Genomic DNA, 19444 nt, shown 5'->3' with positions numbered 1-19444 from the left:
TATTACGGTATTTATCTCTAGGTTGCATTGTAGCCTATAACTACCCCAGGATATCTGCATATGCAGTATTGCTGCATAAATTTATTTTTACTGCTCTTTTTCTTCCTTTACGCTGGATTTCAATAAGTAACACTGATTTTAATGGGCTGTCATGTTTCCATGCGTTTTGGACAAACTTTGCCAGAATCTTACACAGTAGCAGAATCACTGGTGGCCATCGAAAGGTAATTGTTCTACATGTTGCTGTGCCTTCTCTGATCTGCAGTCTGTTTGAAGGGAAGAAAGAAACTGTGTCTTCTAAATAAGCCAGTCACTGGAATTTGATTCCTTCTCAGAGATAAGATTTGGAGCACATAGGTCCCTCCAGATCACTGCAAGCTTTAATGCTAAGGATCCCTGGATGAGGAAGTACTGCTCATGGTAGGTCACTGGTAGAACATAAGTACTGTACTAGATGAAACTAGTCATCTATCTAGCCCAGTATCCTTTCTCGGTCAGTGGTGGGAGCGGATGCTTTAAAGGGAAGGCATACAAACAGGGTATATCTAGAGTGATCTGTCCTGCGTTATACCCTCCATGGCACCCAACACCATTGGTTTAGAGATGCCAAAGGATACGTTCTTGGCTGTTCCATTTAATAGCTATGAATGGATATATTATTTCAAATTTACCTAGTCCCATTTTGAACCTGGTTATACTAGCTGCCTCCACAACCTCTTGTGGTAATGAGTTCTTCAAGTTAATTACATGCTATTACAAAAAAACCCCAAAACTTTCTCTTATTACAAGACAAGTTTAAAACTTTCAGTGCGTGCTCCCTAGTTCTAGTTTTCTAGGACTTGGGGAACAATAGTTCTGTGTTCGCTAGGTGCACACCCTTCATGATTTTATATACCTCTCTCATATTCTGGCCCCTCAGCCTTCTTTCTATGCTGAAGTCCTAGCCCTTTTTAGTCTCTGTTAAACCCAAGTTTCTTCTGCTTTTAAAAATAAGCAACAACACCTTGCACATAACTAGATTTCTGGTACAGGATGGTTCCATGCACCTCACTTGGCAATGTAGCTGTTTCCTTGCATCACTTTTTTTCTCTGTAAACTGCAAGTGGATTTGAGACCAGAGGTTTATCTCCAGTGCATGCTGGAAGGTGACACCCATAGACTTTCTTAGTTAAATCCTCCAAGTTGAAACAAAACTACTTATAAAATAACCTGATTCCTAAATACTGATCTGTTGAATCTGGTTTATAGAACCATGCTTATAGCTGGTGATGGAATACATTTTGGACAAAATATTCAGAAGATAGTGAAGTGGGTTCTGTAATTTTTCTCTCTCCTCTCCTGTAGTTTTTAAAACTGGGAGATGAGAAAGTCTTCAGTGGTTTCTAGGCAGTAGTGAAGAGAAGTCTTCCAGAACTTCCCAAACTGTATTAATAAGAAAAGGCTTGACTTGGACTTTATTGTGCTATGTATGGAATTAACTCAGTCATACCTTTTAGCTTTCTGATGGATTGTCAGCCCCCAAAGAAGGGATGATTTAATTTGGAGGATCTCTACTTCAGGTCTTCCTAAGTTGTGATTTTTGAGGCATTTGAGACTGTTTAGGATTTTCTGTTTAATTCAAAGCAAAGAATTTCTAAAGTGTTTACAAGTGATCTGTATTCTGGGTTTATAGATGCCCAGTTCTTCTCTTGAGAGAGAAATGTGCTGTTGTTTTCTTTTTTGTTCTAAGTAGGTTGTCTGTATAACTCATGAAACAATGAAGAATTAGATAATTGTTTGATAATTCTTGATAATTCTATTTTTCTATATGAAAAACAAATTAGTATTGCTTAATGATGGGGAATGTCCTGGGGGAAAAGGGTGATTTCCATGCTTTTAATGGACTGCAAGGAGTTTAGAGGTATCAAGCAAAAAATGACAGCACCCTTATACACCCAGTACTTCAGGTGTTAATCCACTGAATGAGTGAGTTTTATGACTGCTGTACCATTTGGAAAAGATATTTATCAGTAGCCCTAATATCTGTGATATTTCATGTAGATGTTAGGAACAGTGTGTATGTAGGGATGGGAAATGAAGCTCATGTTTATACAATCTCTATGACTGCCTTTGACAGATGCATGTACCAGAACAGATTCTGTATTTCAAGGTATTTATTTTTCTAGGCCACAGGATAATTGGAAAGTAGGGCTGAAAGGGACCTTATGAGGTCATCTAGTCCAGCCCCCTGCTTAAGGCAGGATCATGATCACTGACTAAATCGGGGCGGGCAATTATTTTGGATGGAGGGCCACTTGCAGAGTTTTGGCAACCCATCAAGGGTGCATGACGGGCAGCCCAGGGCTGATAAATATTAATTTTCTAAATTTTTTAAGGGCCCCACAAGCCAGATAGAATGGCCTGGCAGGCTGCATCCTGCCTACCCCTGGACTAAATCATCTCAGCCAAGTGTCTGTCTAACCTGTTCTTGAAAACTTCCAGGGATGGAGATTATACCACTTCTCTAGGGAGCTTGGTCCAATGCATGACCCACCCACATAGTCAGAAGGTTCCTCCTAATCTCCATCCTAAGTTTCCTCTGCAGCTTGAGGCCATTGCTCGTAGTCCTGTCTCCTACAGCCACAGAGAAAAGCCCATCTACAGGCCAAATTGGTTTGGAGCACAAATCACACGGTTAAGACCAGCGTTTGATCAAAGACCTGGCTCTTGCAACTCTTTTGGTTACAGCAATATTATTAGCCTACCCACTTGTCTTCAGGCAATATGTTCAGTGATCTTTTTAGGTCGTTCCCTGTAGCTTACAAGGATACGATTTTTTATTTTTTTTTTTGAGGGGAGGAGAGTACTAGTCTTTGTAATGTCTGTGCATATCTGTTCCAGTGGATTAATTGATAAATGGTTAACTTTTTATTCCTTCTACTGTTAATACTTTTCCTGATCCCTGTCCAAAATAGGGAACAGTTCTTTCCTTTTGTGTGTTTCGGTTAAAATGTGGCATTTTTCTCCTCTTAAACCTTTTAATTTAATTGTTATGTTGTAAAACTGAGCATGTTCCCCTCCTGTGTACCACAAGGTGGCATTAGGACACTGGAAATGGTTATTACACTTTGTCCCCTAAAATTTTTCTACTTTAAAAAAAAAAATAGAATGTTCATCTTTGAGAACTACTTGCCATGATAGACTTAAACTAGATTACTTTCCAGTTCTTGTTCAAACACTTCCAATGCAATTTCTTATAGAACAAAACTTGTTTGATATTTTTTGTTTTGTGAAGGGGAGTGAGAAATGTTGCTTTGCCAATGAGCTTATCTATTTTTGTGGATAGGAATCCTTCTACAACAACAATAGCTAATTTTCCCATAACTCAGTGCATTTAATTCAGTGCTAAAAATTATCACCAGTGGTTTTTCTGAAAAATGCACATTTTTTTTAGCAGTTTGCGGATTGAGAGCAACGCCCTGAGGTAAGTGGGGAAGCCACTGGAGGAAGCACAAGCAGGAAGGCGCGTGAGGTTGCCTTATTCTGTCTGAGAAGTAGTGAAATTGTCTGGTTTCCTCCATGAATGCATAGGGCCTGGGAAACAAATGAGAAGAATCAGAAGGCCTTGTACAGTCAAGGAACTATGATGTGATTGGAATAAAAAGAGACTTGGTGGCATAGCTCGCTTGACTAGAGCACTGTCATGGATGAGTGCAAACTTTTCAGGAAGGACAGGCAGGGGAGAAGAGGAGGAGTTCCACTGTGTAAAACAGCTATATGATTGTCCAGAGCTCCAGTATGAAACTGGAGATAGGCCTGTTGAAAGTCTCTGGGTATGGGTCAGAGGGGGAGAGCAGCAAGCATGACATCATGGTGGGTATGTGCTCTAGACCTCCAGACTAGGAGGATGAGGAAGATGAGGCTTTCTTCAAACAGGTAGCAGACGTTTCCCAATCACAGGCCCTGATTCTTGTGGGGGACTTCAGTCACCTTGATATCTGCTGGGCAGTGCACAGGCAATCCAGGAAGTTTCTGGAGAGTGTTGGGGACAATTTCCTGGTTTAAGCATTGGAGAGGTCAGCTAGAGGCCCTGCTCTTCTTGACCTACTGCTCATAAGCAGGGATGAATTGGTGGGGAATGTAGTAGTAGTGGATGGCAACTTGGGCAGCAGTGACCATGAGATGATTAAGTTCAGGATCCTGAGGAAAGGAAGGATGGAGTGGAGCAGAGTAAGGACCCTGGACTTTGAATCTCTCAGGAAACTGATGGGTAGGATCTCCTAGGAGGCCAGTTCGAGGGTCAAAGGAGTCCAGGAGACCTGGATGTACTTTTAAGAAACCTTACTGAAGTGGCAGGAACAAACCATCCTTATGCACAGGAAGACTAACAAATAAGGCAGAAGATCAGCTTGGCTAGCAGGGAACTCTCCAGTGAGGTTAAACACAAAAAGGATGCTTACAAGAGGTGGAAACTTAGATAACTAGGGAGGAGCATAAGAGTATTGCTTGGGCATGCAGGATTGTAATCAGGAAGGCAGAAACTCAACTGGAGGTGCAACTAGCAAAGGATGTGAAGGGTAACAGCAAGAAGGGTTTCTACAAGTATGTTTGCAACAAGAGAAATATTAGAGAAAGCTTTGGTTCGTTACTGGTGGAGGTCCTCAAAATCCTTGGACCTCCTAGTGACAGATGACGCAGAAAGGGCTCAAGTATTCAATACCTTTTCACCTCAGTTTTCACAGGCAAGGTCAGCTCTCAGACTACTGAACCTGGCAGCACAGCTGGAGGAGGAGGTAAGCAGCCAACAGTGGTGAAAGAACAGGTTAAGGACTATTTAGAAAAGCTGGACCTGTACAGGTCCATGGGAGTGGATGTGATACACCAGAGTACTGAGCAAGCTGACAGCTGTGATTGCAGAGCTGCTGACCATATCTTTGAAAACTCATGGCCATTGGGAGAGGTCCCAGCTGACTGGAAAAGGGTACATATAGTGCCCATCTGAAGAAAGGGAAGAAAGAGGATCTAGGGAACTACAGACCTGTTGGCTTCAACTCAGTCCGTGGTAAAATCATGGAGCAAGTTCCCAAGGAATCCATTTCTAAGCAGTTGGAGAATATGATTAGGAACAGTCAGCGTGGATTCACCAAGGGAAAGCCATGTCTGTTCAACCTAATTGCCTTCTATCATGAGATGACCGGCTCTGTGGATATGGGCAAAACTGTGGATGTGATATATCTGGACTTTAGCAACATTTTTTTTTTTATTTAGTCTCCCACAAAATTCTTGCAAGCAAGCTATAGAAGTATGGATTGGATGAATGTGAACGGACTGTAATGTAGATAGAAAACTGACGGGGTCTTCGGACTCAAATTGTGTAGTAATCAATGGCTCAATGTCTAGTTTCATAGATGTTAGGGTCGGAAGGGACTTCAATAGATCGAGTCCGACCCAACTACTAGCTGGTAGTTAGCATCGAGTGAAATGTCCCAGGGGTTGGTCCTGGGCCTGGTTTTGCTCAGTATCTTCAACAGTGACCTGGAAGTTGGGATGGCATGCACTCTCAGCAAATTTGCAGGTGACACCATGCTGTGGGGAATAGTAGATATGTTGGAGGGTAGAGTTAGGATTCACAGAGACCTTGACAAATTGAAGGATTGGACCAAAAGAAATCTCACTAAGTTCAGTAATGACAAGTGCTAAACCCTGCACTTAGGACAGAACGGTCTCATGCACCCGTATGGCCTGGGGACTGACTGGCTAAGCAGCAGCTCTGCAGAAAAGGACCTGGGGGATACAGTGACCAGCAAGCTGAATATAAACCAACAGCGTGCCCTTGTTGTGAAGAAGGCTAATAGCATACTGGGCTACATTGGAGTGTTGCCAGCAGATTGAGGGAAGTGATTCTTTATCCCTGTTTGGCCCTGGTGAGCCCACATCTAGAGTACTGTGTCCAGTTTTGGGCGCCCCACTACAAAAATGTTGTGGACAAATTTGAGAGTCCAGCAGAGGTCAACAGACATGGTTAGGGACCTGGAGCACAGGACTTCTGAGGAGAGACTGAGGGAACTGGGCTTATAGTCTGGAGAAGAGAGGGGTGAGAGAGGATTTAATAGAAGCCTTCAATTACCTGACTGGTGGTTCCAAAGAGGATGGTGCTAGATTGTGGTGGCAGGTAACAGAACAAGGAGCAATGGTCTCAAACTGCAGCAAGGGAAGTTTAGGTTAGATAGTGGGAAGAACTTTCTCACTAGGAGGGTAGTAAAATACTGGAACATGTTACCCAGAGAGGTGGTGGAAGCTCCATCCTTGGAGGGTTTTCAAAACTCAGCTAGATAAAGCTTTGACTGGGATGATATAGTTGGGGCTGGTCCTCCTTTGAGCAAGGGGTTGGACTAGATGACCTCCTCAGGTCCCTTCAAATCCTAATTTTCTATGACTCTGATTGTACAGTGTACTATATATTCTGATAATGGTGTAAAACCAGGCTTCCAAAAGATAGCTAAATAAAAATATCTAAGGATAAAAGCAAAAGTGAATGTCGAGATTTATCTCCATGGGGACATTCATGGAAAACGAATCTGGATTAACTGCAAGGTGTGAATTAATGTATTTACTCAATTTATAAAATGACTCTTTTCCTCCATTCAGCGTAGGGAAAATCAAGCCTTGTCGTTTGATCGTGTACAATTTTACCTGAAATCAGCAAATTCACAGGGGATGGCAAGTTTAGTGAGAAGGCAGCATGGCCAGGCACCTAGCACATGGCTGGCTGGCTAGCAGCAGTTGCCTGGGCTCCCCTCAGTGTCCAGGGCTCCTGGGTGGTGAGTGCAGGGTCACTCCAAGCTGATGCCTGTCAGCATATTCATATGCTGAGCTGCTTTGGCACCCACTGGCCAGAAGCCCCATGTGTGACTTGAAATGATCTGGCAGGTGCCAGCTAGGCACCGTCCCCTCAGCGTATGGGATTTATGGCCAGCACATGCTGATTTTTCTTGAGCTGCTGCTCAAGCAGCAGGTACTGGAGTAACCCAGCACACAGAAAGGGACCCAGCCAGGCTGCCAGCATGTGATGAGTTACTCCAGCACCTGCTACTGGGGCAGCAGCTTGGAGCAACTCAGCACGTGCTGGCCAAAAACCCTGGACTGCAGGGATGGTGCCTAGCCTATGGTGCCTGCTGAGTCATTTTGAGCTGCATGTGGGGTTTCCAGCCAGAGGACACCAAAGCAAGTTGGCGCGCACTGGCAGGCAGCAGCTTGAAGTGACCCTGTACTGGCTGGCCAGGAACACTGCACACAGCTTGAAATGACCTGGCAGGCACCATCCAGGCACTGTTCATGCAGCATCAATTCTGGATAAACTATGGGTACTATATGCAAGTTGCTACAGCCATGTTTGATTTCAAGGGTATTGTTTTCAAGTTTGCTTCTCACTTCCACATGCTCAGGGAGAGCAGGTTCTGACAGGAGAGGGGGAAGAGGCTGCTAGGGAAAAAAGCTGTGGGGGAGCCAGGGAGCAGAGAGCTACCTGACCCCCAGATTTATTTTCCCTGCTGTAGCAGTGGGGGAGGGACAAATTCAAGACAAACGGCTAATTATTAGATTCTATACCTGGAAATTATAACTATTTTTTTCATATAGTAGGGGTTTTCAACCTTTTTGTGTCATTGTACCCTCTAGCAGCCAGATGCAGAGCTGTGTACCCCTGGCTGCTGAGCGGGGGGGAAGGAGGGGGGCGGGCAGAGAGCAGTGGGAGTGCCGAGTAGCTGGATGCCGAGGGACGGCAGCCTCCACATGCGAGCTTCCCCATCCCCTTGCGCCTGGCTGGGCTGGTGACACATGTACAGCAGTGTGGGATGCTGCATGGTGGCGCTCCATCCCTGCCCGTGTGCATGTACCCGCTAGGTCCGTCTCAAGTACCCCCAGGGGTACGTGTACCTCCAGTTGACACCCCTTGATATATAGAATCTAATTATTGGGAAGCTGTCTTATCAGGATCATCTTCTACTCTGCGTAACTACAGTAATTGACTATTTCAAATCCCTGTATGTAAAACATACCAACTTTTGAGTGTCCTACCATAGCAAGGCCTATTTTCCCATGTCTTAACAGAACTAATAACTTCAATTCAATGAACATCTGTAATGGATCTCAAAGATATTTGTAGCTTGTGACTGTTCTTGGTACACAGTTAAGAATAAGCTGGTGAAGAACCTTGACTTTTATTTCCTCTCCTGCAGTAAAATCCTCTAACATACCAAGGTTCCTTTTCTTTTCTTCTAAGCCTGCCTGGTGGTGCAGTGCATTCCTCCTGACAACCAGTAGTCAGTAGTTGTAAAGTGTCTTTTTTTTTTTTTTTTTTAATGTCTTTATGTACTTCTAAGAAGTGCTGCTTTCATAGCCCAGCAAGCAGCAAACTTGCATCCATGCAACAGGTCAGCCTGTGTAGTGACTGACAGTGAAAGCTGATTGTCAGTAGAAGCAGTTGTCAAGTTTGAGATGAGGCACCATGTCCAAGGTAGAGAGGGTCAAAGGGTCGTTCATTCTCCTTGATCATCGAATCCTTGGTGCTTCTTCAGAGACATAATTGTTAGTGAAGTCACTGAACAGTCAAGCTATGTTTTGCCAGAACTGTAATAAGTTTTCAGAACTGGATATAGATTTCAAGGCTTGTGATCCCACTGAACAGGAATAAAGCACCAGGATCATTGTAAATGACTGTACAGACCTGCTGTGCCTGAGCACCTGAGAGCAAATCTAAGTTTGGAGGGAAACACAGGTGGTTCATGTTCAGTAACAGTGTTCCTAGAAGTCACCAACCTATGTGCTATTCCATAACTCTGTTTTCCGATCCTAGTGTAAAGCCAGTGCTGTATGTTGTTCCACTGTTGATAGCGAAATTAACAAAGGAAATGCTTCTTTTGATGCAAGTGTTTAGATCTGTTCTAGCTTGAAATATATAATTAAAAAGAGCCTATATAAGTATACTGGGTGCAAGGGTGATATTTTGTAAAAGCAAACTTTAATTAATGGAGTGTCAAAACCAAAAATTTCCTACTGTGAATAAGAGGTTTTTGGAATATTTGTGGAAAGAAAATATTGAATGGTATAAAACTTTACCTTTGTGTGTGTGTGTGTGTGTGTGTGTGTGTGTTTTGTTTTTTTTTTTTATTTAGGGTCCTGTGCTAATAGGAAGTTCTCAGGGTGGTGTTAATATTGAAGATGTTGCAGCGGAGAATCCTGATGCAATAATTAAGGAACCCGTTGATATTGTGGAAGGCATCAAAAAGGAGCAAGCTGTTAGGGTACTTGAAGTACTTTTTCACGTTAACAATTAGAGGGGAGTGTTGCTTCTAAAATTTGCTAAGTATATTTACATATAGCCTGCTAAGCTGATTTCATACTAGATATTATAATGTAGCTTTCAGTTTATAATAATATAAATCTAGCACCATATGTTGGAATTTAACTTAAGGCTCATATATAGAATTATAGAAAATTAGGGTTGGAAGGGACCTTAGGAAGTCATCTAGTCCGACCCGTGCTCAAAGCAGGACCAGCCCCAAGGGCTTTGTCAAGCTGGGCCTTAACTCCAAGGGTGGAGATTCTACCACCTCTCTAGGTAATCTGTTCCAGTGCTTCATCACCCTCCTATTGAGAGAGTTTTTCCTAATATCCAACCTAAACCTCCCTTGCTATAACTTGAGACCTTTGCTGCTTGTTTTCTCATCTACCACCAACTGAGAGCAGTCTAGCTCCATCCTCTTTGGAACCACCCTTCAGGTAGTTAAAGGCTGCTATCCAGTCTGTCCCCTCCCCCACCTTTTCTCTTTTGCAGACTAAATAAGCCTAGTTCCCTCAGCCTCTCCTCATAAGTCCATGTGCCCCAGCCCCTGAACCATTTTCCTTGCTCCCTGTTGGACTCTTTCCAACTTATCCCCATCCTTTCTATAGTGGGGGACCCAAAACTGGACAACAGTACTCCAGATGTGGCCTTATCAGTGTAGAATAGAGTGGAATAACTACTTCCTTTGATCTCCTGGCAACACTTCTACTAATGCAGCCTATATGCTGATGGCCATTTTGGCAGTAAGGGCACTCTAGTGACTCATCTATCTTGCTGTCCACTGTAACCCCCCGGTCCTTCTTTGCAGAGCTGCTGCTTAGCCAGGCTGTAGCAGTGCAAAGCATTCTTCTGTCCTAAGTACAGGACTTTGCACTTGCCCTTGTTGGAGGATTGGGCCAAAGGATCTATCAAGAGGTTCAATTTGTCTAGGTCACTCTGAAGCCTAAGCCCTACCTTCTAGTGTATCTACCACACCCCCCAGCTTGATGTCATCCACATGCTTGCTGAGGGTGCATTCCATCCCATCTTGCATATCGTTAATGAAGATGTTGAACAAAACTGGTCCCAGGATTCACCCCTGTGGCACTGCCAACTAGATATTGAGCCATTGACTACTACCCATTGAACTTGACAATCCTGCTTTCTGTCCACCTTACAGTCCATTCATTCAACCCATACTTTCTTAGCTGGTTTGCAAGAATACTGTGGGAGATGGTATCAAAAGCCCTGTTAGAATCAAAATGTATTATGTCCCCTGCTTTCCCCATATTTGCAGAGCCAGTTATCTTATGATAGAAGGCAATCGGGTTGGTCAGGCATGACTTGACCTTGGTGAATCCATGGGGACTGTTCCTAATTGCTTTTTCCTCCAAGTGCTTAGAAACGGATTCTTCAAGGACCTGCATGATTTTTCTGGGGACTGAGGTGAGGCTGACTAGTCTATAGTTCCCTGGATCCTCCTCCTTCCCTTTCTTAAAGATGGGTACTATATTTGCTCTTTTCCAGTTGTCTGGGACCTCCCTTGATTGCCATGAGTTTTCACAGTTGATGGCCAGTGGCTCTGCAATCACATCAGCCAACTCCCTTAGCACCCTTGGATGCATTCGCATCTGGCTCCATGGATTTGTACATATTTATCTTTTCTAAATAGTCCCTAACCTGTTTTTTCCACCATTGAGGTGACTAGCCAGTTGCCCTACTTTTTCAGGAAAAATGAAGCCTCTCCTGCTGCGTCCCCTCCTGCTTATGCTTCCTCCGAGTCCCCCACTCCTCCACTTACCTCAGGGCTTTGTTCTCCATTCCCTGGTGAACGTAGTTTAAACCCCTCTTCACTAAGGTGGCGAACTTGTCTGTAAAGATGCTCTTTCCTCTCTTTGTCAGTTAGATCCCGTCTCTTCCCAGCAATCCTTCTTGGAACAACATCCCATGCTCAAAGAAGCAGAATCCTTGCTGGTGACACTGCCTGCACAGCCATGCATTGATCTGCAGCATGCACGTGCTCCTGCCGTGGCCCTTTCACTTGAATACATTTGACGTATAATTCACTAACCTTTGTAGAGCAATGCAGACTTCTTTGTGTTTTAAATTAGATAAATCCCTCAAATGCAAGTTTGCACTCAAGACAAGTGAAGGTCTATAGCCACAGATTAGGCTTGTGCCAAAATTAAATTACCCGCTAGGCTAAGAAGTCCAGTAACCAGAAATGTAATGATTTAATGATCTCATTATTTCTTTTACTTTCAGCTGGCCCAGAAAATGGGATTCCCTCCTAACCTGGTGGAGGAAGCAGCAGAAAACATGATCAAGATATATAATCTCTTTCTGAAGTATGATGCCACCATGATAGAAATAAACCCTATGGTAGAAGATGCTTCAGGAATTGGTAAAGTTTCCTCCTTTTACTAATGCTCATAAGGGGAATTTGAATTTGGCATTTCATAAAGCATATTGTCTGGTGCGGAAACTCTGCTAAAATTTTCCTTTGCGCATAGCGAGATAATTTAACATGATCCTTTGAAACATTACTTTAGGAAACTGTAGCACCTAAATAACTACAGATAAATTTAGTGCAATTTGAGTGGCTTTTAGATTCAGTGTGCATTCAACTCTAGACTACTAGGCACCGGATCAAATGTTTAGAAGTCCTGGTTAGCAGTCTTAAGTTGAGACCTTTCAGAAGTGACTAGGCATCAAGGCTCTGAAAACCTTGCATCTAAAAATCATGCTAACTGAAAATTGGGCCCCCCTTTAAGGTGTTCCAAGTAGGTTAACAAAAAACTAAGTAATGTTTATGGCTGCTCTTTTAAATGAAAATATTAATTCTGCTCTGAAGAGGTGATGTATATACTCGGATTATTCAACAGTTCTTTCATAATTTTTTAGTGCTAATTGCTAGCCTATTGTTTTTCCAACAGTGGATTCTTTTTGTGCCCAAGCACAGATGTAAGTTGTTATATACTAAGCTATTGCTTTCTCAGAAAAGAAACCTGCGGAAGAACCCTTTTTTGTGTTTAAGGGGACTGCATTGGTCTCCTTTGCTCTACCTTTTTATATGAAACCCATACTTTTAATCTAAAAGCAGGAACCAAAATGTGGTAAAAATATAATAGAGGTGGCACTGTGGAAGGATTGATGTGACAGTTTGTCATTTCAGTAGTATGCAACTGATCCAGGCACATAATAAAACGTATCCTAAACTGTGAAAGAATTTCATTTCAAGAAATGCATTTTTACATATTACATGTACTATTCAGGCAGCCATAATCCACTTTCTGATTCTATAACTTGTAGTGCATCTGGGAGACAATGCTATGGTATTGTCTAGTCCTGTGATGCTAGTTTACATAAAATATTGTTTTGGCAAAAGTTTGGAGCAAAAATTTCATAAAATGGCCTGTGCCCTAAGAAACCAGTTGAATGTGAGAACTTAACATGTATTCTATTGTATGTACACTGGAGAAATAGTTGTGGCTTTAAGTGAGGAACATTAATGGCATCTTTTGTTTCTGTTTTGTTATTCAATCTTACAAGTGATGTGTATGGATGCGAAGATAAACTTTGATAGTAATTCAGCATATCGTCAGAAAAAAATCTTTGATCTCCAGGACTGGACGCAGGAGGATGAAAGAGACAGAGATGCAGCTAAAGCTGACCTCAACTACATAGGATTAGATGGAAACATAGGCTGCCTGGGTATGTAATTTATATAACAGAGTTTTAAATGCTGTTGTGTTTGCTAATGGAATTCCTAAATGCACTTTATTTTTTCTTTAAAGTAAATGGTGCTGGTTTGGCTATGGCCACAATGGATATAATTAAACTTCATGGAGGGACTCCAGCAAATTTCCTTGATGTTGGTGGGGGTGCTACTGTGCATCAAGTAACTGAGGCCTTTAAACTTATTACTTCAGATAAAAAGGTAAGAGAGGGACTGGCATTTCAAGTGTCTGCAGTATTAAATAACAAATTGCATTTTGAAATGACACATAATGCTTATCTTTAGTAAACATGTCATTGTCTTAAGGGAGACTACAGAGAGAGAGAGAACTGTTTTGATCTCTTTGTCCTTTATGATGTGGACTAAGAGGCCACAAAAACACATTCAAGGGTTTTTTTCTTACCTATTGAGCCCAGCTTTTTGAACAAAGGAAGTTTCTCAGCTCATTGCAGAAGGGGCAAAGTGTATTTGAATCTTTTCCAGAGAGCCTTTACAGGCATCTATCAGTTAGTTGTTCAAACTTTGCTCAGTTCTGATGTACATTACATACAAGGTGTTTATAATGTCCTTGTGCAACTTTAAGCTTTAATAACTTTGGATTTGCACATGATAGAAGCAAACTGTAAACAGAAATTGAAAGCATAATGCATTAAGTTTTAAAACGATACAGCTCAAACTCCTAGACTTCAACATAACTGCCATCTTTCATGATATATCATTCAATCGGATTTTCCAACTTGTAGAAAACATTTTCCAGAATGCTTTCATGAATTACATTTGTGACCTTTACCCTATGCATTGCTTACACTATGCTAAAAATCTTAATGAATTATTATGCTTTCAATTGCCACTCACAGCTTGCTTCTATCATGTGTATATCCAAAGTTTTTAAATTTGCACAAGAAATTTATAAACATGCTATATACTGCTGAATTTACTATGCTGCTATAAGAAGCTTAAGCTGCAGCAATGAGAGCGAAATTAACAGATTTACAACTTGGCCAGTAGCTTGCTAGAGTGAATGTAACGTGTATGATGGGATTCCATGCAACACCCAGCACGCTAAAGAGGTGGAAGGAGAGTAGTACAGCTAAGAACAATGCACTATACACATGGCTCTTTGATAGTGTTGAATGAGGAGGAAGTTGGAACAGCTAGTAAGTTGGGCCACTGGAGGATAATGGGTGGTGGGAAATAGACAGGAAATACTTTTGAGTGAAAGACCGTATGGACAGGCATTTGATAAGAAATTGAACCAAGTACTAGTGAGATGTGCCATATCAAATCAAAGAAATGAATGCTGAGTAGCTTTGTTTTATCCAAAGAGCTGCAGTGTGATAGGATTTAGGCCTATAAGTCATGTACTCTTTATCTTATTTGCCCAAGTGGCTCTCTAAGTCACTTCTAGATCCTGCTGTTACTTAGTACATGGATGGCTGTCTTAGCCCTCACTTTCTTTTTCCCCCCTCGGTTTTGCTCTGTCTTGCCTATTTGGACACTTGTTAGGTCACATGAAGGGAGACCCAGATTCTAGGCTGCCCCTTCACCCAGAGCAGGTGGTTGAACCTGCAGTTCCCAACAGAGTACCTTGCATTTGCTGTGTTGGATAAACAGTAGTGGGATAACTTCTGTGTCATTGTGGTTAGGTTCCAGGGCTCATCCCTTGCACTGTACTTGTATCACTGTGTGTTGGGAGTTTGCAGACAAAGCATTTCAAACAGCAGTTGAGTTACCAGTTTATTACTACTGTATGCTTTGGTCATCAGAATGTGTGCTTTTAAGACCCTTACAAAAATCAGAAAGAACCATACTAAGCTAGGGAAAAAAGCCCTAAGCTCCTAAAAATGTTTGCTTGATCATGAACATTGAGAACAGGTCATCTAAAAACTATTTGGAATGAAGGTTAAACCATTGATTCAATGAATACTGTCAAGGAAGTACCTCTTATGCATGTTGAGGAACGGTCATGGCAGCACTTCTGTGAGGTGCACAGTGGGAGGGAGGGAGTGCAACTTGCTATTACAGATATTTAATATCAAATCCAGTCATTTGACTAATTAACTGGAGAAATTAGGCTTGTACACATGGCTTCTGAGGCTTGTTATAAAAACTTAGTTTTATGATGAAAGACTTTCACATTACTTAATTGTTGTATGATTGCTGTTTAACAGCTAATAAGGTCGCAGTTGTTAACAAGGAGGGGACAAGGTAATGTACTATCACAGTTTCAGAAGGGTTAAACTGCAGTCTGTTTGGATTCCCATCTTCTATGGAATCTCTACAGAAGGCTGTAAATAGGATTTTGTTGTTTGTTTTACAATCCCATGGTGGCTTGATGTTTTTGAAGACAGCTGATGAATTTAAATTTGGGTTTTGTTGGTCATCTTAAAGGCAGCAGATAATATGCTGGCAGTTGACTTGGATAAATGTGAAGGTAATAAATGTTAAGGTAATGAATGCTTTGGAGACTAAGTGAATGTTTAGGGCCACTGTCGTGTAGTACAGGCTGTCTGACTTTTAAGCAAGGGACTTTTAAGCTAGGGACTATACCAATGTGACCCATGTCCCCGCAGGCTGTGAATTGCCTAGGGGCACCCCTCCTCTCAGTGCTCCACCATGTCATGTGCACAGATACTCTTTCCCCTCTGTAATATATTGTGCCATGTGTGGAGGCTCCCTATTGCACTGCTCTGCATGTGAACTCTAGCTCTCTTGGATTGGTACAAGGCACTTGCATAGAACAGCTAGTCACCAGTCCTCATGTTCCTTATGTCCAAGCTAGTTAATTGACCAGCTGGTTAACTGATGCTTTTGAGACTGTGATTTTTTTATTCATAATTCTGGGTTTATCTTGTGTATCAAGTTTGCACCCTTAACATTGCTAACATAGTGGCACTCTTGAAAGTATCTTGAGGCACCCCATCAAGAAATACTGCTCTAGAATAAAGAACCCCTACGTTCATAATCACGTACTTAGCATTGCACATGTGGAGGTTAAATTTTCAGAACTGATTTTTAGGAATCCGGCCACCTTTTAGTGAATATTTTAAAATATTTAATTAATATTTAATTGTGAATGATAATTCTGTTGCTGACTCTGTGTGTGTGTGTGTGTGTGTGGGGGGGGGGGGGGAACCCAAACAAACTTGTATGCTACTTCCTTACTAGGTACTGGCTATTCTGGTCAATATTTTTGGAGGCATTATGCGATGTGATGTTATTGCACAAGGTATCATTATGGCAGTAAAAGACTTGGACCTGAAAATACCTATCGTAGTACGATTGCAAGGTATGTACTTTTCTGTGTACTGCATAAATATATTTATTTTGTTTTATAGCAGCAAAAAATTACAGCAGTTAAACCATTCTGTTACTTCAAAGAGAAGAAGTGTGCTTTTTTTTTTTTTTTTTTTTTAAATAGAGAAAAAAACTTTTTGAGACTATTTCTTGAGACCTTGTAAATATTAGTGACTTGCCAATTAGGGCTTTTCTATCTTTGTACCCATTTTTACTTAAGATTTTTTTTTTTTTTAGAACTAATAAAATTGGTGGTGGTGCTGCAGAGACCTCCTATTATGGAGTATAATTAAGTTAAAATAGAGGTATTTTGGCAGAACTGTCCTGGAACACTTGAACATCATCAATTCATACTGTAGCTGACTTTGCTAGGGAATGTTAATACATGTTCAGTAATACTAAAATCTGTTATCTTAAAACTACTTGCTTTTTAAGGTACGCGAGTTGATGATGCCAAAGCTTTAATAACAGCTAGTGGTCTTAAAATCCTTGCCTGTGATGACTTGGATGAAGCTGCTAAAATGGTGAGCAAAAGAGTTTAGTAATACAAGATTTGCAATAGATGCTATGCTTTAACATGTCTCAAATTCCCCAGTTAATAAACAAGAGTAGATGGGGATAAAATATTTTTAAGCCTTTAGCCTGCATAATGCCATTTACTAAAAAAAACCACTTAAAGCAGTGTGCGAGTAGTGGATAAGGCAGCAAATTACTTTGTAGACAGAAGGTAGTGTATCTGGAACTTCAGCACTTAAGGACTTGCTTTATTGGTAGAGGAGAAACTTGAGCAGATTGTTGGTTCTGTGTCTTTTTTTTGTACATGGGTTTGGGGCAGGGCTGTGGCTGGGCTCTGCCAGGCTGGGAGGCTCCACCCTCCCAACATCACCACCACTGCTCACCTGCCATGCTCAGCTGAGCCTGCCCTCTCTGAGCCTAGCCCTGGTCCAGACCCCCACTGGGAAGAGGCTGATACTGCCACCTCTGCCAGGAGTGCTGCACCTTTTGCTGGCTCATCTGTGCATGGTGAGTGGACAGTGGTGCGGGGTAGGGGGGGCGCAGCTAAGGTGAATTTTGGGGTGGCTATAGCCCCCAAGCCCTCTGCCCCCTCCTCCCCCCCATAGGTAATAGAAAAGAAACAGCCCTTCCACCCATCTTCAACGTTTATCTAAAAGATCTTATCTGAAAGGCTCATGCTAAGTTCATCACTTTAAAAAGTGTAGTGCTTTGTCAAAAATAGTTTTAATTCCAAACCAAGGTTAATACTCTCTAACTGGTCTGTCTGTAATATAAACTGTACATGGCACTTTGTCCTGCGGTTGAATGCTTCAGAAATATAGCAGCAGTCACTGAATGGGAGAGTCTGGTTACTTTGATTCCCATGGCTCTGAGTTTTTATTTTAAGATGTTTTATAAGTCCTGTTAAGATGGCCAAGTTCTTAATGGACTACTAGACTATTTTTGTAGCAAGGTATGCATATGTAGGTTTCTTTTTTCTTAAAAGTAATTGTTCCTGGCATCACTTTTGAGGTCAACTAAGCAGTCTTTTTTTTCTTTTTTTTAATGCTTACTGTAATTTGTTTGTGTTTTAATTTTCTTTGTTTCCTTTTTCCAGGTTGTGAAACTCTCAGAAATAGTAACCTTAGCAAAGCAAGCTCAGGTGGATGTCAAGTTTCAGTTGCCAATATGAAAAGAAAGGTGTCATGAAAGTGTTTAATGTGCTATTCTTTTGAAATACTGTTGTTCTGTAGTATTTTTGTTTTTGTGTGGAGGATTTAATTGCTTGACAGGCGCACAAACTTTAAAGTACCTGATCCTACATTCAGGTTAAATGGTCAGCGCTCGTGTAAAAGTTTGTATTGCTGATATTTAGTCTTTTTAGTTGCAATTCCAACCTCTCCAGCTTCTGGTGCAGAATATCACTTGCAATATACTCATTCATTATTGTCAACAATGAAGCTTTTGGTTGAAAATTGATTCTTTTGAATAACATCTGAAGTTATTTTTAATTGTACATTCATATTACTAGATTCAGGAAAGAGAGATTCTTTAGCACTCAAAATATGGAGGATGTATTGAAACGGTATCTTTATATTGAAGATGCTTGTACTCAGCAGTATAACAAATGGACTCGAGCACACCAATCATTATTTATAAGCGAGGCATTTGAACACTCCCAGGAACATTCAAAAAGTGCTTTGTTGGAATGGCGGGTTAATTAACTTGACAAAACAACTTAATCACTACAAAATATACTGTAGCACTTAAGTCTTTATGATCTCTGGTGCCTACTGAATAGCATCAGATAGTTTTGTAAATGAACAAATAAAGTATATTTCCTTGATGTTTGGCAGACATAACATACAGAGAAGAACTAGAATGTCTATTGTACGTTAATAAAATGTCTCCCAAGAGATTAGTATTGTTGTCTTTTGTGTGTCACTAGCTTAATCAGTTTCTTGGTTAAGTGAGCTCCTAAATTAATTTACACCCCCTTATGAGGTCAGCCAGCAGGCTTATATGTGTATGCCCAAACCCAGACAGCCAGCAGGCAAAGAACTTTAAATAAATCTATAAAAAAAAAAAAAGGCCTTCAACTGCAACATCTAAACCTAATGAAACAAACTTTACAAGTTGGAGTTGGCAACCAACAGCTCCCAGTCTGGATTCAGCTGCTGTAGAAGTTGGATCCAGCCTGGGAAAGTCTGGGGCAGCATGGAGAATTGGGTAGCATGGAGTTGTGCTGAGCCACTTATCTCCTCTGTAGCCCAACTTTTTTTGCTGTGCTCTTCCAGCCTGTACTTTCATGTGCAGAGGAGTCTTGTATCTGTAGCAAGAATATGTGCAGACACCTCGAACTCTCCAGGGGAAAAGATTTACAGCCTGTGACAGGGAGCCAGGTCACAAGCTCTGACCCAGGATGACAAAGTATTGCTCACCCCTGTGCTAGGTTATTTACATGATGCTCTGTTGGCTCATCGTACATTCACTTTCTGTAAACTCTTTGAAATAGCAGTGTTTGAACAGGAGTCAGCTTAGGGCAAGGCCACCCACACCAGTGAATAGAATATCCTGTTTGTGGCTTGGTTGCTTTACCTTGCCACATTTCA

At 41.6% G+C, this 19444-nt stretch overlaps 1 protein-coding gene across 2 annotated transcripts in view; it reads left to right on the top strand.

Annotated features, from left to right (window-relative positions):
* Nucleotides 1-18748, top strand: part of SUCLA2 (succinate-CoA ligase ADP-forming subunit beta) — a 42300-nt gene extending 23552 nt beyond the window's left edge. Inside the window, exons 5-11 of one of the 2 annotated variants that reach the window (XM_014608387.3) lie at nucleotides 9153-9281; nucleotides 11567-11705; nucleotides 12854-13015; nucleotides 13099-13241; nucleotides 16209-16329; nucleotides 16773-16861; nucleotides 17950-18748. In XM_014608387.3, the coding sequence (XP_014463873.2) occupies nucleotides 9153-9281; nucleotides 11567-11705; nucleotides 12854-13015; nucleotides 13099-13241; nucleotides 16209-16329; nucleotides 16773-16861; nucleotides 17950-18024 (858 nt within the window). In that variant the 3' untranslated portion in view covers nucleotides 18025-18748. The remainder of the gene's footprint in view (nucleotides 1-9152; nucleotides 9282-11566; nucleotides 11706-12853; nucleotides 13016-13098; nucleotides 13242-16208; nucleotides 16330-16772; nucleotides 16862-17949) is intronic. The other variant, XM_019500496.2, reaches the window with a different exon arrangement.
* The last annotated feature ends 696 nt before the right edge of the window (nucleotides 18749-19444 follow it).

The sequence above is a fragment of the Alligator mississippiensis genome, chromosome 1 (assembly GCF_030867095.1).
Source record: "Alligator mississippiensis isolate rAllMis1 chromosome 1, rAllMis1, whole genome shotgun sequence".
Lineage (NCBI taxonomy): Eukaryota > Metazoa > Chordata > Crocodylia > Alligatoridae > Alligator > Alligator mississippiensis.
The sequence above is the reverse complement of the archived record's forward strand: the minus strand, read 5'-3'. Positions and strand labels throughout refer to the sequence as shown.